This window comes from Ovis aries, chromosome 10, assembly GCF_016772045.2.
Source record: "Ovis aries strain OAR_USU_Benz2616 breed Rambouillet chromosome 10, ARS-UI_Ramb_v3.0, whole genome shotgun sequence".
NCBI lineage: Eukaryota > Metazoa > Chordata > Mammalia > Artiodactyla > Bovidae > Ovis > Ovis aries.
Window position 1 is genome coordinate 14,430,850 of NC_056063.1, and position 26,032 is coordinate 14,456,881.

The window sequence follows — 26,032 nt, forward strand, 5'->3', positions numbered from 1 at the left end:
TTTCATTACTTCATGTCTGTCTTTACTGGGTTATGTCAGCAGCAACTCTGTCATTACTAAATCATATGCTATTTTTATATTTCTCAAGATCTAGACCTCACAGTCATCACTTAAATAGAACATTACAGGGGAGAAAAAGCAATTTGAAGCATCCCATTCTTAGCTATGTATTGAATAAATCTATTCTGCTATTACTATCTATCTCAGTTTATTTCTCGTTTCGGTCATAGTTCACTAACATTCAGGAGAAAGTGCTATATGCAAGCTAATGTGATATAGAAGACCCATTACTTACCTGCCAAATTTATCAGAAAAGTAAAAGAAAAAATCCTTCTCTTAGAAATACATTATAAATTTAAGTAAACAAATACAGGATAGGTTATTTATGACAAGTTTTGTTATGATTATTTTCACAATTTATTATTTATTGGTTATGGTTATTCATGATTTAAGTTATTATAACGTTTAGCTTCTGATCATTAGCTTTACTAATCATTAGCTTAATTTTTGAAAAATAAAATATTTATAGTACTGAAAACATGAGCAACTAATAAATCAGATAGTTTTTAGTTGAAAAACCACAAGTTTTTCTTAATCTACTGACTCTCCCCACCAAAAAATAGTCCTAAATTTCCACAGTATTGATGGAGGCCTTAATTATTTTTATGGATGAACAAAGGATTCCAAGTTCAATGAAAATGATATAGGAACTTTGCATGTTAACTGCAATACCCTACATGGCTCACACAGTAAACAATCTCTCTGCAATGCAGGAGACCCGGGTTTGATCCCTAGGTTGGGAAGATATCCTGCAGAAGGAAATGGCTACCCACTTCAGTACTCTTGCCTGGAGAATTCCAAGGACAGAGGAGCCTGGTGAGCAACATGACTGAGCGACTAACACTTTACTTGTGAACTTTACAAGGTTCCAAAACAACCTTTATAAGTAAAATTTCCCTTTCCTTGCAAAATGCTTTACTAACTTGCATGCACTGTTATCTATGGATCTAAGTGATTAAAAAAAAATGAAAGACATTTTTATAACAGTTGTAGGTTTACAACAAAATTGAGAGAGAGCTTTCCCATATACTTCCTGTTCCCACACATGTGTAGCCCCCCCATTTATTAACATTACTCACCAGAATGGCACATTTTTTTAAACCAAGGGTAAACCTACCTCAAAATCACCCAAAGGCCACAGTTTACCTTAGGATTCACCCTTGGTATTGTACATTCTATGCATTTGGACAAATGTATAATGACATATTTCACTTAGTAATATGTGACTTCCCTGGTGGCTCAGATGGTAAAGTGTCTGCCTACAATGCGGGAGACCCGGGTTCAGTCCCTGGGTCAGGAAGATCCCCTGGAGAAGGAAATGGCAATCCACTCCAGTATTCTTGCCTGGAAAATCCCATGGATGGAGGAGCCTGGTTGGCTACTGTCCATGGGGTCGCAAAGAGTCGGACACAACTGAGCGACTTCACTATCACTATAATGACATATATCCATCATTATAGTATCATAGAAAATATTTTCAATGCCCCCCCAAATTCCTTGTGTTCTGCCTAATCATCTCTCCTCTAACCCCTCGCCCCCTGGTGACCCTGGCAACCCCTGACCTTTTTACTGTCTCCATAGTTTTGCCTTTTCCAGAATGTCATATAGTTGAACTTAGGTAAACTTCTCAGATTGGCTTCTTTCACTGAGTAATATACACTGAAGTTTTGTCACATCTTTTCATGGCTTGATAATATTTCTTTCTTAAGCACTGAATAATATTCCATTATTTGCCTGTACCACAGCTTATTTACTCATTCACCTACTGAAGGTCATCTTGGCCACTTCCAAGTTTTGGCAGTTATGAAAATAAGCTGCCATAATCATCTGTGATTTGGTGCGGACATTGGTTTTCTATACTCCTTTGGATAAATACCAAAGAGTGTGACTGCAGTACCATATCTTAAGAGAATGATTAGTTTTGTAAGAAACTGCCAAACAGTCTTCTAAAATGATTTGCCTTCCCAGCAGCAATAAATGGAAGGTCCCTGTTGCTCCACATTCTCATCAGCATTTGGTGGTGTTGGTGTTCCAGATTTTGGCCCTTCTAGTAGGTATATGGAAGTACCTCATTGATTTATTTCTCATTTCCATGATGGCATTCCATGTGGAGCATCTTTTCATGTGCTTATTTGCCATCTCTGGTGAGGCATCTGTTAAGGTCTCTGGCCCATTTTTTAATCTGGTTATTTGTTTTCTTATTGCTGAGTTTTACAATTTTACTTTATATTTTAAATAATGGTTCTTTACCAGGTTTGTCTTTTGCAAATATTTTCTTTCAGTGTATGGCTTGTCTTATCACTCTCTTGACAGTGTCTATTATGGAGCAGACATTTTTAATTTTAATGACATCTAGCTCTTCACTTATTTCTTCCATGAGTTGTGCCTTTGGTGTTGTACCTAAGAAGGACATCCCTATGCCGATGGTCATCTAGGTTTTCTCCTATATATCTTCTATCAGTTTAATAATCTTGCATTTTGAAGTTATGTCTGTGATCTATTAACCTTAACCCTAGTCCTAAAAAAGTAGCAAGAAAAAAACCAACAAAACCTAGTTCTAAGCCATGGACCAAAGCTGACTGTGTTATAGCATAAGCCACTTGAAGTGTTAGCCGTGATTAGCCATGCAAATTCCTAATAGGACTACAATTATTAGGCATAATAAGATTATTAATATCAGGTTTTAAATCAGCTATAATCTAACTGAGTCTTTGCACATAGATAGGTGAGGACAAAATGGACCTGAGATACTTTTTTAATGTTATTGCTTTGAACTCATTAAATCCTAAAAGTGAATATTTTAAAATCGTATCTTAAATAATTAATAATTTATTTCTGCTTCTAAAAATTTGACTCAATGGAGCTACAAGAAGGAACGCTTTTATTCTAGAAGCAACAAATTAAGTATTGATTTGTTGCTGTGGACATATATGAGAAAAAATACATGCTAGTCTACATTTGCTAACATTCATTTTTCAAGAGCTGGTATGTTTGTCATACATGATGCTATAACTTGCATTTAGCTATAAAATAGTAAGAATGTATAGACAGAAAAGTGAACAAAAGATTGTATACACTGCAAAGCTTTAAAATACATTTATCCAACAGCAAAGAAAAAATGATTGTTACCTTCTGGATAAAAGAGAAAACTAAGTAAATAGCGAAAGCCTTGACTACATAACAACATTACAATAAATGTCAATATTTATGGACTTCTTTGAAGCCAAGGTAAAAAAGCAGGTTGTCTGAAATAGACAACCATTTAAAATACCTTAAAAATTCAAATCATTGAAAATTCAAGTGCTTCTTTTCTTCTAAATGTTTGCTTCATATAATAGTGAAAGAAACATGTTTATAAATAGGCATTGATGAGTTCAGGACATCTTATACACTCAAAATATTCATACAGAGTCTTTCACTATTCTGTGAGCCTTCCTACTATCTCTCTATTGCTATCAATCATAGTGTCGGAAGGAACTTTAACAAACAGATGACTGGTTCAAAAAAGGAGAAAATGTATCTGTCCTTAAGACAACCCCTTGATAGTGGATGCTGTTGTTAAGAGCCAAAGGATTTTCTCACCTTTCTATCCCATAATTTTTGTGGCATAGTCCAGGCTCTACAACACCGTATAGCCATGCTGATCTTTCATTCCAATACGTTTTCTCAGTTCAGCAGCGGTTTTTTCCAGCTGTTGGATGTTCCATTGCCATTGTCTTCTATTTGAGTGAAGCTTATTTAGCTGACAGTGCAAACGCTTAAGAATTGCACCGTATCTTTTATGCTGTACCTATTAAAAGAAGAGCACATATCAACAGGGTTTGAGAAAGAAAAATAGTAAACAGCCATAAAGGATATTTTGACTACTCTAAATAGGAAAGCACTCAATTACAAATTACTTAATAAATAATAATGATAATAAAAAATAAACAGTAATTATAACTATTTATTCAATGCTTACTGCATGTTAGATACTGTGATGAGAGCTTTTTACATATGATTAAATCCTCATAACTCCTTATGATATAAAGATTATTATTCTCATTTTTGTATAAACTGAAGATCAAAGAGTTTAAGTCACACACTCAAGGTTTCACAGCTGGTAAATGATGGTGTTTGGGGTTTGAACCCAAGGCAAGCATGTGTGATGAAGGGCTTTCTACTTATCAAAGTAGTTTTCAGTTAAGAGAAATGGTTTTTTTTTCCTGTATCAAGTGGTTCACTGAAACAAAGACCCAACTGATCTAAAAGACCTGGGAAATAATGTAGGCCATTTTCCTGCCAGTAGGTCAGTATTTATGTGTGACACAGTACATATACCACATTTTGTTTATCCGTTCATCCATCGAAGGACATTTGGGTTGTTCCTATTTCTGGCTATTGTGACTAATGCTGCGATGAATGTGGGTGTATGAATATTCCTTTGAGAGACTGTTTTCAGTTTTGGAGGGCATATACCCTGAAGTAGAACTGTTGGATCATTTAATAATTCTGTTTTGAGGAATTGCCATGCTGTTTTCTACTCTGGTTGTATAAGTTTACGTTCTCACCAGCATGGAGGAGGGTTCCAATTCTGCACGTACTGTAAGTACTTTATATTATCTGCTTTTCTAGTCATAATCAAAGCCATCTTAGTGGGTTATGACATGGTACTTCCTTTGAGTGTGACAGTGGTGTTGTGGTAAAATGTCCTTTTTAAATGAACTGATAGAATAATATTAATAGAATAACGGGACTGCGAAAGTTACCCCTTCATTCTCATATCTGTTTAAGAGAGAGCTCTAGTCAATCAGGAAGGTGATTCTAGGTCAATACAAAAAAGAATCAGTTTGTCAAAACACCAGGCCACATTTATCAAAGTAACCAATTTGCCAAAAAAGCTTATAGCTTAAGATGGCTGTAGGGAGACAAGACTCTGGGTTTCTGGGGCCTTAAGACTCTTCCCCAGACTGTCTCCCCTTCCCTCTGTAACTCAGCTTTCCTTTCTACTGGGGGCCCTCTTCCTGGGACCCTCAGGGGAGCGCCCCTCTCTCTCAGAGTTCCTCCCTTAGTGAGCTCAGAGCTTCTTTACCTTTATCATGCCATGGCTCATTTTGATAGTATAGCAAGGACCACAGACTCCTTAGAATGCTTTTAAATGTATAAAATACAATATACAGGATTACAAAAGAAATAAATTATATGGAAACACAGTTCTGCAGAGCATCAGGGGAACTAGGACAGAGACACTCTAGGTATTCCAAAATACTGACATAAAAACTCATCAACTAAGACTTCACATAAATAACTAAAAGCTTTATATATCTTTTTAAATTTTCAGTTTTTTTAATTCTGGAAATTCAGATAGTTCATTCAAACTGGTGAACTAGGCCTCCTGATATGTTGGCAAAACCGAAACTGACTTTAAAAGAATTATAAATAAATTAGTAAACAGAAACATTATCATATTAGGTAATGAAACTATATTCAAAAGAAGGTTTTAATATATCAAATATATTCAAAGGGATATATATCAAGGTGGGCTTCCCAGGTCGTGCTAGCAGTAAAGAATCCACCTGCCAATGCAGGAGACTTAGGGATGTGGGTTTGATCCCTGGGTTGGGAAGATCTCCTGAGTAGGAAATGGCACATCACTCCAATATTCTTGCCTGGAAAATTCCATGGGCAGAGGAGCATGGAGGGTTATAATATAAACTAAAGAAAGAATAATCCATCAGAAGGGATTATGTGAAGAACACAGCATAAAAATGGGCAAGTGAAGATAGTTCCCACTCAGTGACTCTCTGATAAGAATAACACTGTTATGGAGATTGGCTCCTTGAGTGTCCAGAGCCAGAGGTCAAGAGCACTCAAACTCAAGTGATGGACTTGATTTCCATGCTCAGTAACCAGCTTTGTGATATCTGGCTTCCAGTGTCGTTTCCTTACAAGGAGAAGAAACACTAATGACTGATACAAGTTTTCTGATTTCCTTGAGAGTTTTGTGCATTCTTATAAATTAATAAACTGGCATTTAAGTTTTATATAGTTGCTGTTTGTGAACTCTAGTAACACTTCTTCATATCTCCCCAATCCTGGGATACTTACAAGGTCAAGTTTCTAATCTCATAAGGCTAAAAGGCAGTTTTGGCCAAGAAGTGACTTCGTAAAGGTGAAGGTCACATTTGGGAGCCTTCTTGGAGGCCAGCCAATTGTTCAGCCTCTATTGGTACAATTTTGACTTTGGTAAGTGTCAATACTTAAACCTGAATAGCATTATACACCTAAGAATGTAGTGGTTCTGTAGAAAATATAGCTTTTTTTGCCTCTAGGGAATGGATACATTACTATTGTTATTTACTTATTGTTACCCTTGCGGCAGAAATGAGAATAATAATGAAGCAGGGGTGGTGCCCACAGAACACAGAGGTAACAAGAACTGCCTCTTCATCCCCTTCGCTCTAGATATACTTCACTTCTAGAATCTGAGTCCAGGTATGCTCTCATCTTAAGACCTCGGCACCTGTTTTTTCCTTTGCCTGAAAAACTGTTCCTCAGACTTTCATGACTAGCTCCATCACTTACGTACTCTGATTCCTGAGATAAACTTTGCCTGGTCATGAGGTATTAACTTTTTATATATACCAGCTATAGTCAATGTGAAAATATTCTGCATCTATGTTCATGAGGGACACTGGTCTGTAATCACTTTTCTGATAATGTTCTTGTTCATTTTGTGTGTCAGGGTTAGGCTGGCCTCCCAAAATAAGCTTGGAAAAGTTCCTGCCTCAATTTTCTGAAAGAATTTGCATAATCTAGATATTATTTCTTCCTTAAATATGTGATAGAATTTACCAGTGAGGTTATGTCAATCTGAAGCTTTCCTTATGGGAAGGGTTTTAATTATGAGCTCAATTTCATTGATTTCTAATTCATACCATTTATATAGCCTAATTTGAAATGGATCATAGAGCTAAACATAAAAGTAACTTCTTCCTGTGTTGATGATGATATGTGTATTTTTCTAGGAATTTTCCCATCTCATCTAAGTTGTCAAATTTATTGACATGAAGTTGTTTAAAAGAGGCTTTTATCACCCTTTTAAGTCTATAGGACCTAAAGTAGTATCCCCACTATCCTCCTTTTTCTGATCAGTATTGTTACAGTTTATCAATTTTATCAGTCTTATCAGCTTTTGGCTTTGTCAATTTTTCTGTTTTTCCATTTTCTATTTCTTTCATTTCTACTATTTATTATGTTATTTCTCCCTATTTGCTATTGGCTTATTTTTCTAGTCCCCTATGATAGAAGCTTAGATAATTGTTTCTAAACCTTTTTCCTTTCTAATATACACATTTAAAGCTGTAAGTTTTTCTCTAAATACTGCTTTAATTGTACCTCACAATATTTATATGCTGTTTTCATTATCATTCAAATTCAAATATTTTCTAATAATTCTTGTGATTTCTTCTTTGACTCACGGATTATTTATAATTGTGATGCTTAATTTCAAAATGTTGACGAACTTTCTAGTTTTGCTACTGTTACTGACTTCTAACTGAATTCTGCTGTGATTAAAGAATATAAAATTCTTTGAAATTTATCATCCAGTATACTGTCTGTCTTGGTGAAAGTTTCATGCACATTTGAAAACAAAGTATAATCAACAGTTGCTAGGTAGAATATTTTATAAGTGGTAATTAAGTTTAGTTGGTAGATTAGTTGTTCAAATTTTCTATATGCTTGTTTATTGATTTTCTATATTGTTCTATCAATTACTCAAAAAGGTTAAGCTCTCTAGTATGACTGTAGATTTGTGTCTTTTTCTTTTAATTTGTCCATTTCTACTTCTGTATTTTGAAGCACTGTGATTAGGTAAATTTACATTCATTATTATTATTCATTTCTGACAAACTGACTGGCTCCCTTCAACTTTGGGGGTAGTCCATATCTTAGAATCTACTTGATACTAATATAGTCATGACCAGCTTTCTTAAGATTGATGTCTTCATAGTTTATCTTTTTCCATCTTTCAAATCATGTGTCTATATTCAAAACGTATCTCTTGTGAAAAAGTTATGTTATCACACTGTTTTTTCAATCCAGTCTGATAATTTTTCCCTTTTAATTGGATTGTTTAGTCCATTTACATTTGATGTAACTAATGGTATGCTTGGATTTAAGTCTACCATTTCAATATCTGTGTTCTATTAGTCTCTTTTGCCTTTTTTATTTCTTACTTATTTTCTGTCTTCAGAGTGGATCACAGGCTTAAGTATAGAATGCAAAACCATAGAACTCCTAGGAGATAACAAAGGAGAAATCTAGATGACTTTGGGTTTGGTGATGTCATAATACATACAACACTGAAGGCACAATTCATTAAAGAAATAATTGATAAGCTGGACATCATTAAGCCTTCTGCTCTATAAAAGATACTGTCAAGAGAATAAAACAAGACACAGACTGGGAGAAAATATTTCCAAAAGACGCATCTGATAACTGCTATTCAAAATACAGAACAAATTCTTAAAACACAACAATGAGAAAAAATAACCAAATTAAAAAATAGGCCAGAAACCTGAACAAACGCCATATCAAAGAAGACAAACAAATGGTAAATAAGTATATGAAAATATGCCCAACATGAAATGTCATCAGGGAAATGAAAATCAAAACAACAAGATATCACTACACATCTATTAGAAAGGCCAAAATCTGGAACACCGACAACACCAAATGCTAGTGAGGATGTGGAGCAATGGGAACTCTCTCCTTCATTGCTAGTGGGAATGCAAAATGGTCCAGCCACTTTGGGAGACAATTTGGCAATTTCTTACAAAACTAACCATATTTTACCACATGGTCCAGCAATCATAATCTTTGGCATTTACCCAAAGTGCTTCCCTGGTGGCTCAGTGGTAAAGAATCTGCCTGCAATGTAGGAGACTGCCTGCAATACAGGAGACCAGTTTAATCCCTGGGTCAGGAAGTTCCTCTGGAGAAGGAAATCGCAACCCACTCCAGTATTCTTGCCTGGAAAATCCCATGGACAGATGAGCCTAGCAGTATAGTCCATAGGGTCACAAAGAGCCAGATACGACTGATTGACTAAACCAATTCAATTCAGGCGAGTTGAAAACTGATGTTTACACAAAAACAGATGCTTATAGCAGCTTTATTCATAATTTCTCACACTTGGAAGCAACCAAGATGCCCTTCAGTAGGTGAAAAATAAACTATTGTATATCCAGACAGGCTAGTTCCAAATTGGGAAAGGAGTATGTCAAGGTTGTATATTGTTACCCTGCTTATTTAACTTATATGCAGAGTACATCATGAGAAATGTCAGGCATTTAGCAATAAAAAGATAAATAAATAAAAGAAAACATGAGCTATCAAGCCATGAAATGACACAAGGAACCTTAAATGCAATTACTAAGTGAAAGAAGCCAATCTGAAAAGGCCACAAAGTATATGATTCTAACTATATGACAGTCTCGAAAAGGTAAAACCATGGAGACAGTAGAACCATTTTTAGAAAAGACTGGGCTTTCCTGGTGGCTCAGATGTAAAGAATCTGCCTGCAGTGCAGGAGACCCGGGTTCAGTCCCTGGGTGGGGAAGATTCCCTGGAGAAGGGACTGGCAGCCCACTCCAGTATTCTTGCCTGGGAAATCCCATGTACAGAGAAGCCTGGCGGGCTACAGTCCATGGGGTCACAAAGAGTTGGACACAACTGAGAGACTTTCAGGGCTCCCCTGGTTGCTCAGAAGATAAAAAGATTGGGGTAGAGTCCAAAAGACATAGACTCATATCCTATACTGTCTCTTATCACTAGCTATATAAAATTACACATTATTTAAATTTTCTGAAATTCTATAAAATATGTTACTATGAGAATTTAAATGGGATAGCTTTTAAAAAGTGCTTGAAAAATACCAGGCAATCAATAAACAACAACAGATTTAATAATACTGACTATTTCATGTTATCTAGCTATCTGAATCATTCTTACCTTTAGTTTACCTTTCTATCTTTGTTTCTTCGGGTTTTTCACCTAGGACAGCCTTTCTAGTTGTGTAGCCATTTCTGTGGCTGACCTCAATAAGTGAATGGATTAGTTAGTTGTGTAAGTTGTATGGTATACTGTAACAAGTTAAATGTGTTTTGTTCCTGCTTCCTAGTAGCTCCGAAAGCACACTTAAATCTTTCCTGTACTTTAAATTTGGAGCTCAAATTGAACAAGATTTAGGCAAGAGTAACTAGCAATGAATCTTAAGGTGCTTTACATAATACCTATTATTACAAAATGTTACTTGCAGCACTCATCATTTGCTAAAAACTTCTTAAATGCTCTAGTTTCTCCTTCCTGAAAATGCTTAGATTTGGCAAATAACATGTTTTTAAACCTTGAACTAAAAATTACTGATCGTTGCCTAATGCTTTGTATTTGAAGCTTTGAGTTTGTATGCTTTGTATTTTGCTTCCCAATTTTTTCGTCAGTGACTCATAACTTTTTCCTCTGTCTTATCTTTAGTTCCTTTCTTCAACAATGTATTTAAAGACTTACAGTAGACAGGGGCAAAAAGGCATTTGTGGGTAAGTATCTGAAATACTTCTTTCACTCAGACATGGCCTAAAACAACCAAACATATTTACTAAAAAAAAATGTAAAATCCAAAAACCATTTTCATTTTTTCTTAATCAAAAATGTGAACAGTAGCATTAATATGAAGATTAAACATGCAAAGCACAAAATGTTTGAAAGAGTTAAACATTAGAACGAAAGAATGCTATAACCTAGGTAAAAGATGACCAAGAACTGCACCAAGGCCACAGCTGAATACATCCAGAAGGGGAAGAAAAAAAAAAAGACTCGAAAAAGAAATAAGTAATAAAAATCTGTGTAAATTTATCCTCTCAAAAAACTGGTTGTTTTGAGAAAGAGGTTACTTGTATCAATGATGAATTCTCATCAAGCAATAAGAGAAATTGTTGGGGGGAAAAAATGCAGTGTTCTCAAGGCAATGCTGTGGCATTTGTCCTTCAGTGCTATAGTTTATTATAGATAATCTCTAATTTCTTAGATTTTCATTTTTTAATTTCATTTTTCAACCATAATATAGTAATAGAATTAAGGACTATTTTTAATACATTAGAGTTGATAAAACTAAGATTAAAAAGTTTGGACTCTGAGGGAGAAAGAGAGGGTGGGATGATTTGGGAGAATGGCATTGAAACATGTATACTATCATGTAAGAAATGAATAGCCAGTCTAGGTTCGATACAGGATACAGGATTCTTGGGGCTGGTGCACGGGGATGATCCAGAGAGATGATATGGGGTGGGAGGTGGGAGGGGGGTTCAGGACTGGGAACTCATGTATACCCGTGGCCGATTCATGGCACTGTATGGCAAAACCAATTATAAAGTAAAATAAAGTAAAAATAAAAATTAAAAAAAAAGTATAAAAGAATCTTTAGTAACTCTATTATGAAAGCTTAAAAAGCTTTGAATTTCACCATAATAAGTATAATGATGAAAACATTAAAAACTGAATATTAAGCTCAGTGACATTCCATCTAAATCTAACATTAGTAGTCACTTACATCACCCTTTACCACTAAATATACCCATGTACACTTCTGCTTCTGTCAAAATAAAGTATAAGTATTTCATATAACTACTCCTCATGCCAAGTAGAACTAAAAACCCTGGACACTGGATATATTATTAACTAACATAAGAAGTTCTGAAAGGCGGAGAGAAGAAGGCAAACTGACTGGAGGCCTTAGAATTCAAGGAATGACTTGGTAATAGCTCCCTGGGTTTTCATTGGGCCTCATACATCACAGATAAGAGGAAGGAAGAAAGAAAGCTTGAAATGCCAACAGATGCAGACAACAACAAAACAAAACAAAACAAATCCAGGAAAAGCCTGCTCTCTAATCAAAGGCCCAGGAAAAGGGCAGCCTAAGACTGAAAATTTGAGGTAGTAGCCACTCTACTGAAGTCAAACACCACGGAAAAAACAATGGCTCCACCACCACCCACACCAGCAAACACTGAGTGGAAAGCCTAAACTTTCACCATTGCTGGGCTATAACAGGGCCCCAGTCCTGCTGCTGGGCTGGTGTCAGAGAAGGCTGAGTGGGGAGACAGGACTCTTCATTCTCTCTGGAAAGTAACAACCACATCCCCTGGTGTGAGGGCAGCCCCTCTGGGGAGGCTAGACTTCTGCTCCATCTAGTGGCTAACAAGGCACTCTCCCCTTTCCCACTGGGAGAGTGTCAGAGGAGGCCTAGTGGAGAGTCGAGGTTTTTTATCTTCACTCAGTAGTAGCAAGGTCGCATCTATGTGGGAGCAGTAATGAGGTGCTCCTGCCCCACCCAGCCAGGGGCTTATCAGTAGAAGCCGAGTGGGCAGCCAGGACTCCCACTTCTGGCCAGCAATAACAGGAAGTCATTATTCCCTCCACGAGTGTCCATGGAGTCTCTGAACTTCCACTACTATGTGGAAGTAACAATGATACAGAACCTTACAACATAATACCCAACATGTCCAGATTTCAACAGAAAATCACTCACCAAAGCAAGAACCAGGAAGCTCTCAAACTAAATAAGAAACAACAATCAACATGTGCCAACACCAAGAAAATGCAGAGATTAGAATTATCTGGCGGGCATTTTAAAGCCATCATCATAAAAATGTTTCAATGAGTAATTAAGGAATGTGCCTGAAACAAATAAAAATATTAAAAGTCTCAGAAAAGGAGTAAAAGATACAAAAAAAAAAAAAAAAACAAATGGAAAAGACACAATAACTGAAATAAAAAACTTAGTGGGGTGGTTCAATAACAGAATGGAGGGGATAAAGGACAGAATCAGTGAATGTAAGATAGAACACTAAGGAGTATGCAATATGACCAACAGAGACAAAAGACTGAAAAAAAGAAATGAAGAGAGCCTCAGGGACCCGTGGGACTCTATCAAAAAAACGACCTATAATTTCTGCCGTGAGAGTTCTGGAAGAGTAGGAGAAAAAAGGCAGACCTGCAAAAGTTTCAAATAAATTAGAACTGAAAATTTCCAAAATTTAGCAAAAGACATAAGCCTACAGAACTGAGACATTAAGAATTTTCAAAATCAGATAAATCCAAAGAAATTAATTCCAGAAAAAACCCACTCCAGTACTCCTGCCTGGAAAATCCCATGGACGGAGAAGCCTGGTAGGCTACAGTCCATGGGGTCACTGAGAGTCAGACACCGACTGAGCGACTTTACTCAAAGACAGCAAAGCTTGAAAGCGGCAAGAAACAAATGTCTGAGAGGAAAACAATTCAATTCAAATGACAGTGAATTTCCCATTAGAAATTACGGAGACCAGAAAGAAGTGGCACAGCAGTTTTCAACTGAAAAGAACAGTTAACCCAGAAATCTATATCCAGCAAAAACATCTTTCAGAGATGAAAGGGGGAACGGAGACATTTTCAGATTAAAAAAAAAAAAAAATCCCAAGACTGCCACCAGCTGACCTCTCCTAAAAGAATGAATTTAGAAGCTTGAAAGATAAAGAAAACATTAAAGGAGTAAATCTTAGAACATCAGGTAGGAAGAAAGAATGTGGTGGAGCAAAAATACAGATAAATACAATAGACAGATGAAAAGGGCATAGCTAAAGGGTATCAGGTTTCTTTTGAGGTGATGAAAATTTTTAAAATCGACTATGGTAATGGTTACATGGGCTTCCTTGGTGGCCCAGTAGTAAAGAGTCCGCCTGCAGTGCAGGAGACTCATGAGACGTGGGTTCAATACCTGTATTCATATTAAAAATCATTTAATTATGCATTTTAAATGAGTGAATTATATGTTATGTGATTTATATCTCAATAAAGCTGTTTAAAAAATCAGAATCGTGGTAGCCTGAGAAAAAGGGACAAGAGATCTTTCTAGGCATGATGCAGAAGTTTTATATCTTGTTCAGTCATTGTAACACTGCTGCTGCTGCTGCTAAGTCGCTTCAGTCGTGTCTGACTCTTTGAGACCCCATAGACGGCAGCCCACCAGGCTTCCCTGTCCCTGGGATTCTCCAGGCAAGAATACTGGAGTGGGTTGCCATTTCCTTGGTATATATATAAATTGTCAAAATTAAACAAGCTGCTGCTGCTGCTAAGTCATGTCAGTCATGTCCGACTCTGCGACCCCACAGACAGCAGCCCACCAGGCTCCCCTGTCCCTGGGATTCTCCAGGCAAGAACACTGGAGTGGGTTGCCATTTCCTTCTCCAAGGCATTAAAGCGAAAAGTGAAAGTGAAGTTGCTCAGTCCTATCAGACTCTTAGCGACCCCATGGACTGCAGCCTACCAGGCTCCTCCGTCCATGGGAGTTTCCAGGCAAGAGTACTGGAGTGGGTTGCCAGTGCCTTCTCCGAAACAAACTAAAGCCTTACAAATAATGTACCTACTCTTATGACAGCTCTACTTTAATAAAAATTATTAAGAATCTCAAATTTCTTTCCAAAACGCTTTTACCAGTTTGTTCTCATACCAATAGTATTTTAGAATTCAGGTGGTCCACATCTTACAAATTTTAATATGGATAATTGACAGGCCAAATTTGGGGCCTTATTTTGGGGTCTGATTTATCAATCCCTTACTGTTAATGAGGTTGGTCATCATTTCCATCGGGTTTTATCTTTTTTTATATATATTTACGTTTTAAAAGGTAAGACTTTTCAAACCATATTCCCAAGGTTCTATGGCTTGTTTGAAATTTTCTTATCACTTAGTCACTTATGTATGTTACAAATACACCCTCTCAAAACAAGTCTAGTCTTCTTTATTGTTATGCTGCATCTCAATAATCTAGAAATTTATGATATAGCCAAAAGTAGTATTTAATCATGCAGTTTGGATATATGTCTGTGTCTTTTAAAATAAATACTTCTGTAATGCAAATGCAAAGTAATTTTGTCCCTTACATTATCTTTAATCCTTGTGGGAGTCTATGTATGTATGTGTTCAGAGGTAGGAATCTAATTTTACTGCAAAATTGTTGTAATTTTTTCACATGACTAACATTTCATTTGTTCCATTTATGATGGATTATTTCTGGATTCCTTTTTTCTGCTTCATTAATCATTTTTTCTATTTCTATGCCACATATATAGGTTTATAATAAATCTTGATATTTAGAAGGGTAAAAATACCCATTTATTTACATTGCTAGTAAAATAGAAGATAAAATCATGGTGTTTCTTAAAGAGAATGTTTTGTAAAGGGGAGGACTTTTGTCTTCAAATTCCTGTTGCTTTTTCATTGTGTCAAATTAGTCACAAGCAAGTTGAAAATATGTATCTTTTTATTTTCCAAAGTAATTTTAAAGGGTGAAAATTATTTGCCCTTAACAACATACACTTTTCCCTTTTTGTTCTCCACTCATCTAAACAATGACTATAAGGTCTACCAGTGGCATCTCAAATTTAGTCTCACTTTTAATTTATCATTCAGTTTGTTTTCTAATTGGACTATTGAAAATTACAGATAGGAAATCAGAGGTTTAAAATACCAACACTTCCATTGTCTTTACTTTGAAGAGTCTTTAATTTCTGTCTATGAGTGGTCCTTTTTGACTGGATAGCCTCTGCTGTCTATCCATATTAATTGGTTACAAAGCTGATGGAATGTGGAGAAGGAAGTGGCAACCCACTCCAGTATTCTTGCCTGGGGAATTCAGTGGACAGGGGAGCCTGGTGGGCTACAGTCCATGGGGTTGCAAGAGTTGAACGTGACTTAGCGACTAAACCACCACCACCACCACCAGATGCGACTAAACCACCACCACCACCACCAGATGGAATGAGACCTGAAAAAACTCAAAGTGAAAGTGAAAGTGAAGTCGCTCAGTCGTGTCCAACTCTTTGTGAGCCGGTGGACTGTAACCTGCCAGGCTCCTCTGTCCATGGGATTCTCCAGGCAAGAATACTGGAGTGGGTTGCCATTTCCTTCTCCAGGGGATCTTCCTGACCCAGGGATTGAACCCAGGTCTCCCGCCTTGCAGGCAAAGGCTTTAACCTCTGGGCCACCAGGGAAGAACTCTAAGTCAGACTGAAATAAGACTGAGTACTCGATTTTCTTGAATACGTTCAATTATCTGAATATTTTGGGAGTTATCTATACTTATCTATTAATAGTTTGGATGTATCAACTGTTTTTCGTAGTTCTTTTTGGTTCTCTAGCTAGTAAACTACACAAATTATGACTACAGTATTAATAAAAGTTTAAAAAATGATCCCATAAAACATTGAAATGCAGATATTTAAGACTTACCTCTATTTCTTTTCTTAATTTCTCATGTGTCTTTATTTCTTCCTGAAGAAAACAAGTTTGTTCACTGATGGATTCTTCTACAGTTGCAATTTCATCCTTCAGTTTTGTAATATCTTCCTGTATGTTTATAAAATTTAAAATATACATGTCAAACAATGAATCGCCAATATAAATCCAAGATTTCAGTGTTTCTATAATTTAAGAAGATTAACCATCACATTTAATTTTGATTAATACGATTAGAATGTTACTTCTATAGGTATAAGGAATGAGAAAGCATTATTCAAACAAGCAAACCTTAGATTTGAAGATACAGAAGTAAAAACCAAATGAAAACAAGACACAAAGGAAAGCGGAAGTCATAGCAGCAACTGTTTGGCAATGGTGTATAGGATATTTTTTTAATTCTTAGGGAGAAATAATAGATATTTTAAGTTTTTGTCTCCCAAAGTCTTCAAAGAATATTAAGAAAAAGATGCTTAGGGTGCAATTATTAATTCACATTGTTTGTGTAACAGCATTAAGAACACTAAATAGATTTTAATTGGTCTGGATCCATTAGACTGGAAGCTAGTTAACATTTTTGTGAGTCATACTTTCTGTAACAAATGGATTAATTGTTCATCTGATTTTGTTGGACCATATATTTTTATTAATCCACAAGGGATTTGGGGATGTTTCCTTTACGCATTTGTACTTTTGACATAGTTGTTACATAACTCATGCACTTATACAAGTTTTTAAAAGCTGTGAATCCAGTTAGAGCACTCATGGGTATTCTACCAAGTTAATGATAATTTATCGCTGAGTAAGTGTACTCACAAAAACAGGAATACTAGAAAATGTTTTAATAAGTGATATTTCAAACCTGTGCTTGTCTCATCAGGTTTCCTTCTGGATTCTGGAGATCCAGCTTAAGTTCCTCTTTCATTGTCTTTAGCCTTTTTACGAGGTCTCGTTTCTCATTGAGTTCAGTCATAAATGACCATTTGTTCTCTACTTCTCTCAAACTATCTTTATGTGCTTTTATCTTGGCATAGTATTCATTATATTTTATCATTTGTTCCTCAAAATTTTCTTGGGCAGTTTCTATGTCAGATTTAAGCTTCACATTTTCTGCGTGTAAGGATTTGATTTGATTTTCCAGGTCTCCACACTGAAGTCTGGTATTCTGTATGGCAGCATCTTGCTGATAAATTTGCCTTTCTGTTTCTTTAGTTTCTGCAGAGACAGATGCTATTTGTGTTTCAAGCTCATGAAGTTCATTCTGTAAGATATTTCAAGATTATTGTTATTAATTCATGATATTCAACATGAAAGAAAAGCCATTGTTTTGATCCACAGTGTGTATAGAAAAATCACTTAACATAAAAAATATTTTTTATCAAATATAGAAAAATTGATGCATAACAGAGACATGTAATAAAGTAATGAAATTATCTTATAATCAGAGGGAGCCCAGGGTTACATATTTCTTATTTTTTAATGTTCATTTAATTCTCAGTATTAAAATTTTATCATTTGTCTTGACATTTTATATATAAAAAATACTTTATAATAATTTTAACAATATATTTATGGGCATCAGAAGTACAAACTAAAGAAAAATTTATGATAAAAATGATAAAACTGAGTTAAAAGAACAAAAGATCTAAGTTCTAGTGCCCTTAACTGCTGTTTACTGGGGTGCTTATACTTGCTGTGCTGAGTTGCTCAGTCATGTCAGACTCTTTGTGACCCCATGGACTGTAGCCCACCAGGCTCCTCTGTCCATGGAGATTCTCCAGGCAAGAATACTGGAGTGCATTGCTATGCCCTCCTCCCCGGGACCTTCCCAACCCAGGGATCAAACCCAGGTCTCCTGCATTTCAGGCAGGTTCTTTACTGTCTGAGCCACCAGGGAAGCCCATGATCAAATAGCAAACGTAATTATCCTATTCAAGCCTCACTTTCTTCACTTGTAGGATAAGTATGAAGGTATATTTATCTTTGCCTCCCATGTGGTGCAGTGGTAAAGAATCTGCATGCCAATGTAGGAGGTTCAGGAAACGTGGGTTCGATTCCTGGGTCAGGAAGATCTCCTGGAGAGGGAAATGGCAATCCACTTCCACAGTCTTGTCTGGACAATCCCTTGGAGAGAGGAGCCTGGTGGGCTACAGTCCACAGGGTTGCAAAGAGTCAGACACGACAGAGCACACATAACTCTTACCTCTTTGGGACATTTGGCATTTCTAACCAGCATCTGCTTTTTAAACCTACCCAACACTCGTCTCTGCTTCTCAGATACCTCTGAGCATTCCTTCTCTGGCTCATTGGTTTCTTCAAATATAGGTTTCCCTCGGGGGGCAGTCATCATAATTTTCTTCTCTCATTCTATCTATACTCCTTGGATAATCTTACACATACTTAGATCTTGAGATACATATATACTGATGATTCACAGAATGTAAGTGGCTATTAAGTCCTATGCCCAGCTACCACTGGGCATCTCAAATTCATTGTCCAAAAATCAGACGACACCTCCCCTCCTGTGGCCCATCCTATTCTCCCTTGTATCAGTTGCCAATTGTCAGAACCACAAAAACTCTGTAACACACTAGTGTGTATTGCTACCCACTAGGTGGTTCTGTTAACTTCAGGTGGATTTGTTCAAATGTCTGGAGATTGTCGGTCTGTAAAATGGTTTAGGTTGGCTCCAACTGGGCTGACCTGGGTGTCTTGGCTTTGCTTCACGTGTATCTTATCCTCCAGTGGGCCAGGTCAGGCACGTCCTTCTCATGATTACAGTAGATGGAAAGAATGGAAGCCCAATTATGTAAAAACTTTTTCAAACTTCTGTTAGAATAACATCTGCTAACATACCATCTGGTCACATGATCAAACTTCTCAGTGGAGGGGTAGAAAGTATGTCCATCCACTATGGGAGGTGATTATAATGATAAATGGTAAAGGGTAAAATATACACAAGGATGAATATTTGGGACCAAAACTGCAAATTACCACACCTCTATATTCCCAAACTTAGTTAATGGTATTTCTTTGGGAGCCATATTTAATTTCTCACTTCTGTTTATATTTAGTGTTAGTTGCTCAATCGTGTTCAACTCTTTGTGACTCTGTGAATTGTAGCCCACTAGGCTCCTCTGTCCATGGAATTCTCCAGGCCAGAATACTGGAGTGAGTAGCTGTTCCCTTCTCCAGGGGATCTTCCTGACCCAGGCATCAAGCCTGAGTCTCCTGCATTGCAGGCAGATTCTTCACTGTCTAAGCCATCATGGAAGCCCTCTTTATATTTAACCATTCATCAAATTCTGTAGATTTTCCCACCAGTATTACTATAGGCTTTTATTCTTTTTCTTCTATCTAGTATGGTCATCCTCTTTAAATTAATGTATAATTATGGGAGGGAAGCACTTCACTAAGAAGGCAGACTCAGCCTATCCTTTTCTTGACAGAGACAGGAGAGGGAAGTACACTGAAAGATACAACATGCTGATGAACTTCAATCTTTATCTCCAGTTTTGATATTTAAAATGCTCATCTGACATTCTGTTTGGATATCTAACAGCCATCTCAATATACATATTCAGAAAAGAGCTTTCAATTTTCAAGTCCAATATGCTCCTCTTTCAGCCTTTCTGATTTCAATAAACTTTCCACCTTGGATACTAAAAAACCTAGAAGCCATTCTTGATTCTTCCCTTTATCTTATCCCCACAACCTATTTAACAGCAAACCTTGAAGCCTGGGCCTCTAAAATAAAATCCCAACTCATTTCTGACCAGTCTTTGTAGCATGGCCCAGCTCTTAACTGGTCTCCCTGTTTCCATGCTTCTTCCTCTCCCTCCCATAGGTTTTTTAGAATCAGTCTGTCAAGTTCTCTAAAAAATCCTGCTGGAATTTTGAGTAGAACTGCTTTTAAACAATAGACAGACAAGAAAGACCTGATATGTTAACAATACTGAATCTTATGATTCATGAAAATGGTATATCTCTCTATTTTGGTCTTTAATTTCTCTCAACAGTGTGTTGCAGTTTTTAGTACACAGGTCTTACATCTTGTCTTAGTTTGATATAGCACAGCCATAACAAAATATCATAGACTTAGTGGCTAAAACAACACAAATTTCTCTCTCACAGTTCTGTAGGCTGGACAGAGTGTTAGCAGAGTCAGGTTCTGGTGAGAACTCTTCCTGGCTTGCAGAGGGCCAACTTCTCACTGTGTCATCACATAACAAAGAGCAAGCTCCCTGGTATCTTTTCTTCTAAGGGCACTAACTCTACCACCAGGATCCCACCCACATGATATCATCTAAGCCTAATTACCTGACAAAGACCTCATCTCCAACCACAGCCACATGGGTTTTTAAGGCTTCAGCATATGAATTTTGGGGGTGATACAAACATTTAGTCTATAATACTTTTGTTAAATTTACCCCTATTTCATAATTTTGATGCCACTGTAAATAATAATGCTTTTTAAATTTCAATTTCTGATTGTTTCTTTTAAAATGTACAAATGCAACTGGTTTTTATAATTAATCTTATCTCGCAACCTTTCTAAACTCCCTTCTTAGTCAGGAAAAAGTGAAAGTAATGTCCGATTCTTTGCGACCCCATGGACTATACAATCCATGGAATTCTCCAGGCCAGAATACTGGAGTGGGTAGCCTTTCCCTTCTCCAGGGTATCTTCCCAACTCAGGGATTGAACCCAGGTCTCCCAAATTGCAGGTGGATTCATATTAGTCCTAACAGATTTTAAAATAATAGATTCCTTAGGATTTACTCAAAAAAATCATGCTGTATGTGAATAAAAACTTTTATTCCCTCCTTTCCAATCAGGATACCTTTTATTTCCTTTTCTGTGAAGGAGTGGCTTGAATTATCAGTACCACAGAATGAGCAGAAGTGATAAGAAGACATATGCTTGCCTTATCCCTGATCTTAGGAGAAAAATATTCAGTCTTCCACTATTACGTATGTTGCCTGTAGGATTTATGTAGATGCCGCTTTTGGTTGGTTAGAACTTTCTTCTATTCCTAATTTGCTGGTAGTTTTTATCTTAAATTGATATTGGATTATAACAAGTATCTTTCATGCATCTAGAATTCTCTTTCTAAAACATAAGTTTAATCATTCACTCTTTTGAAGTCTATCAAAACCCTCTCATCAACTCTAAAATAAAATTTAAGCTTCTTTTCATGTTATACATCTCTTATTGCTTCTCAAAATACACTCTATGTTATTCCACTACCAAACTACTTATAGCTCTATGAATGTATCAATGCTATTTCAGGCCTCTGAATTTTCTCAGGGTTTTTTTTTTTTTTTGCCTAGAATATCACATCCTCATTTCCCTTTAACCCTCAAACCAATCCCATATACCCAATCATTCTAGTGAACTCCAGCTATTCTTTAAAACTCAACTGATCACTCCTTTTTCAATGTTAAATCTGTGTTTATGTCTCTATTGTTGACATACTTCCCTGCATGTAATTATTTGTTTAGTTATTTGTCTCCCTCTTCAACACATGGTGAGGACTTCTCTGGTGGCTCAGATGGTAAAACACTTGCAATGCAGGAGACCCAGGTTCCATCTCTGGGTCAGGAAGATCCCCCTGGAGAAGGGAATGGCAACCGAACCAGGATTCTTGCCTGGAGAATTCCAGGGACAGAGGAGCCTGGTGGGCTAAAGTTCATGGGGTCACAAAGAGTCCGATATGACTGACTAACACTTTCACTTTCATTTTCAACAGATGGTGAGTAGCTTAAGAGTGAGGACAATGTTCAGCAAAATGCTTAACAGAAATTAGGTTCTCAATATAAATGAAATAACATCTCTAAAACTCCTTGAAGATTGACAGGTTTTATGAAATGATTATAGAAATCTAAGACATTATTATTTTTATATTATATCCTACTGTCAACATGCATTTTTTCCTAAAGTGACTTAGTTCAGTTCAGTCACTCAGTCCTGTCTGACTCTTTGCAACCCCATGGACTGCAGCACACCAGGCCTCCCTGTCCATCACCAACTCCTGGAGCTTGCTCAAACTCATGTCCATTGAGTCAGTGATGCCATCCAACCGTCTCGTCCTCTGTCATCCCCTTCTCCTCCTGCCTTCAATCTTTCCCCACATCAGGGTCTTTTCCAATGAGTCAGTTCTTTGCATCAGGTGGCCAAATTGGAGTTTCAGCTTCAACATCAGTCCTTCCAATGAACACCCAGTACTGATCTCCTTTATGATGGACTGGTTGGATTTCCTTGCAGTCCAAGAGACTCTTAACAGTCTCCAACACCACAGTTCAAAAGCATCAATTCTTCCGTGCTCAGCTTTCTTCACAGTCCAATTCTCACATCCATACATGACCACTGGAAAAACCATAGCCTTGACTGGACAGACCTTTGTCAGCAAAGCAATGACTCTGCTTTTGAATATGCTGTCAAGATTGGTCATCACTTTTCTTCTAAGGAGCAAGTGTCTTTTAATTTCACGCAATGCAAATATTTACAAGAAATCTATACTAGCACATGGTGTAATTATTATCATATCTGTTGTTGCATTAATGCCTAAAACCATATTCAAAATCTGGCCCTACACTGCCCACCAGCGTCCCAGCAAGGATACCTTAAGTAATGTTTACAAGTATTCTTTCATTTAATTATCATGAAAACCTTACAGATAGGTCCTATTATTATTTCCATTTTACAAATGAGAAAACAGAAGCATGGAAAGATTAAATCAAGGAGCTAGAAGCAGCAAATCATCTCCTGGCAATTCAGATCTAGAGTACATTCTTTTCATATCAATGATACATTTAATTTTAAAAATCTTTAAAAAAGTAAAAACACTTTCATTTTTCCTTCTTCAGCTTTATTAACAGAATAATTATGTCTATGCCGAATACAAAAACAAGTATGGTTTTCAGATTCCTGCGATGGAATTATGAACATATTTTGAAATTTAAGTGTTAGTTGCTCAGTCGTGTCTGACTCTCTGTGACCCCGTGGACTATAGCCTGCCAGGCTCCTCTGTCCATGGGATTCTCCAGGCAAGAATACTGAAGTGGGCTGCCATTTCCTTCTCCAGGAAAAATTGAAGGAACACGGAAATGTTCCTTATCTTCCTGAAATGTTCCTTATCTACCTGAAATGTTCACTGGCAACTAGTAATTTCTAAGCCACATCTTTAAAAATACTGGCTTAAAAACTTAACCTTCCTTCAATTCAGCATTTTAGGAAAAACTATCAAGCAAATTTAAAATAATTCTATGTGATCATTGTGTTCTATATGCTTATCTGTATGATGACATTGTTGAATCTCGGCAAAAATGTTCCTCAAAACTGGAATATTCATGTAGATTTTACTTAAGGATGTTACGTGTGCTTAGTCACTCAGTCATGTCCAACTCTTTGTGACCCCATGGATATAGCCCACCAGGCTCCTCTGTCCATGGGAATTTTCCAGTGAAGAATACTAGAATGGGTTGCCATGCCCTCCTCCAGGGGATCTTCCCAACCCAGGGATCGAACCCAGGCCTCCCACATTGCAGGTGGATTATTTACCATCTAAGACACCAGTGAAGCCCTTACTTAAGGACACCAGAATAATTTAGAAGGTATAAATATGAACATTAGAAATGTTATATTGCTTCCTCAGAAATTATTCAGTTCAGTTCAGTTGCTCAGTTGTGTCCAACTCTTTGTGACCCCGTGAATTACAGCACGCCAGGCCTCCCTGTCCATCACCAACTCCCGGAGTTCACTCAGACTCACATCCATCGAGTCGGTGATGCCATCCAGCCATCTCATCCTCTGTCGTCCCCTTCTCCTCCTGCCCCCAATCCCTCCCAGCATCAGAGTCTTTTCCAGTGAGTTAACTCTTCGCATGAGGTGGCCAAAGTACTGGAGTTTCAGCTTTAGCATCATTCCTTCCAAAGAACACCCAGGGCTGATCTCCTTCAGAATGGACTGGTTGGATCTCCTTGCAGTCCAAGGGACTCTCAAGAGTCTTCTCCAACACCACAGTTCAAAGGCATCAATTCTTTGGCGCTCAGCTTTCTTCACAGTCCAGCTCTCGCATCCATACATGACCACTGGAAAAACCATAGCCTTGACTAGACGGACCTTTGTTTGCAAAGTAATATCTCTGCTTTTCAACATGCTATCTAGGTTGGTCATAACTTTTCTTCCAAGGAGTAAGTGTCTTTTAATTTCATGGCTGCAGTCACCATCTGCAGTGATTTTTGAGCCCCCCAAAATAAAGTCCTCTTACTAATTTAATACAGTTTTGAAGAACATAAAAACTCATTTACAAGACTTTGTGAAATAGGTTACCTGCAAATGGAACAGAATTTTTCTGTTTCTTTCTATTTCTGATATTTGTGATTGTTGTTGCTTTGCAACTTGTTCTACAGCATCGGTTAATGAAGATGTGTCTTGTTTAGCCAGAGCTAGACAAAAAGAGTAAAGTACATAATAAAAATCTAAATGCAAACATTCTAAGAAACTAATGTTTCATCACCCAAAATCATGAAAATTGTGATGTTTTCTCATTAACAAACTAAATTTAGGGTTGATATTCTTCCCTTTCTGACTATAAACAAAACTAAAATCAAAGGCCATGATAATAGACAATTCAAAGTCACCTAATGCAATACTACACCTGTTCCTTTATGGAACATTATAAATATTTTGATTGTCCTAAAATTTTTATCTAGACCATCTGCACGTATACTATAATTATAGTGCTACCATAACAACTATTTCTCAATTACAGTTGATGAATTTTCATTATAGGCCTGCATTTTCAGGTTGTTATGCCTTTTCTAAACACTCTAGAAGCTACCTCCTGGCAGTTTTCCTCTATTCTAATTTGCTACTAATTTTAACCCAATTTTCCTATGACACTACTTTTTCTGTTACTCCTCGTCTTTCAGCTCTATATTTATGAAAAGTGCTTGATTACCTTCTTTGGGAACTCCTTGACTCTTCCTTTCGTTTTCTGACATTCTTGTGTCTCTTTCCACCTTTTCAGTTCACCTTTTCTCATACAAAATAATCAGTGCTGATAATCTTTCACTTTTCTTTTTTGTGTGTTGTGTGTTGGTGATCCTGAAAGTAAATTAACTGTCAAATGTGTCACAGGGATGGCAATGGCATTCATCATCACTTCCAGGAAGTAAAGTACAATGATTGAGTGAGAGACTGGGGAAGAAAGTAGAACTCTCTATGGATCTTGCTAGTCCTGCTTTTTAGCTAGTATGACCCTGAGAAGTTTCTTAATTCATTTGATCATCAATGTCCTCGTCTGTAAAACTTCATAGGGCTAGTGTAATAATGAACGTGGGCTTCCCCAGCTGGTGCTAGTGGTAAAGAATTCACCTGCCAATGCAGGAACCACAAGAGAGGAGGTTCCCAGAGACCTGGGAATGTGGGTTCCCAGAAGTGGGTCAGGAAGATCCCTTGGAGTAGTAAATGGCAACCCACTCCAGTATTCTTGTTTGGACAATTTCCTGGTGAGAGGAGCCTGGTGGACTACTGTGGTCCATGGGGCCACAATGAACTGGACATGACTGATCACACAAGAATGAATGTATGTAACATACTCCACACAGTATCTGACATATATCTTAAGTAAATAATTATTATGGATCAGTAG

At 37.0% G+C, this 26,032-nt stretch overlaps 1 protein-coding gene across 1 annotated transcript; it reads right to left on the reverse strand.

Moving 5' to 3' along the window:
- Window positions 1-2,924: 2,924 nt before the first annotated feature.
- Window positions 2,925-25,485, reverse strand: CCDC122 (coiled-coil domain containing 122). Its single transcript, XM_027973886.3, has 5 exons — window positions 25,340-25,485; window positions 24,709-24,824; window positions 17,237-17,635; window positions 16,369-16,485; window positions 2,925-3,850 (listed from the first exon to the last, which is right to left on the reverse strand). The coding sequence occupies exons 1-5, from the start codon at window positions 25,380-25,382 to the stop codon at window positions 3,680-3,682; spliced, it is 846 nt and encodes a 281-aa protein (XP_027829687.1). The 5' UTR covers window positions 25,383-25,485; the 3' UTR covers window positions 2,925-3,679.
- Window positions 25,486-26,032: the final 547 nt, after the last annotated feature.

What these genes read in the sequence shown, in the direction of transcription:
- CCDC122 (XM_027973886.3), bottom strand. Translation starts at nt 25,382, where the DNA reads ATGTCAGAAAACGAAAGGAAGAGTCAAGGAGTTCCCAAAGAAG. An exon ending in TCAAGGAGTTCCCAAAGAAG is followed by an intron (nt 24,825 to 25,339) that starts GTAATCAAGCAC and finishes CTTTTTGTCTAG; the next exon opens with CTCTGGCTAAACAAGACACA. An exon ending in AATTAAGAAAAGAAATAGAG is followed by an intron (nt 3,851 to 16,368) that starts GTAAGTCTTAAA and finishes TTCTTTTAATAG; the next exon opens with GTACAGCATAAAAGATACGG.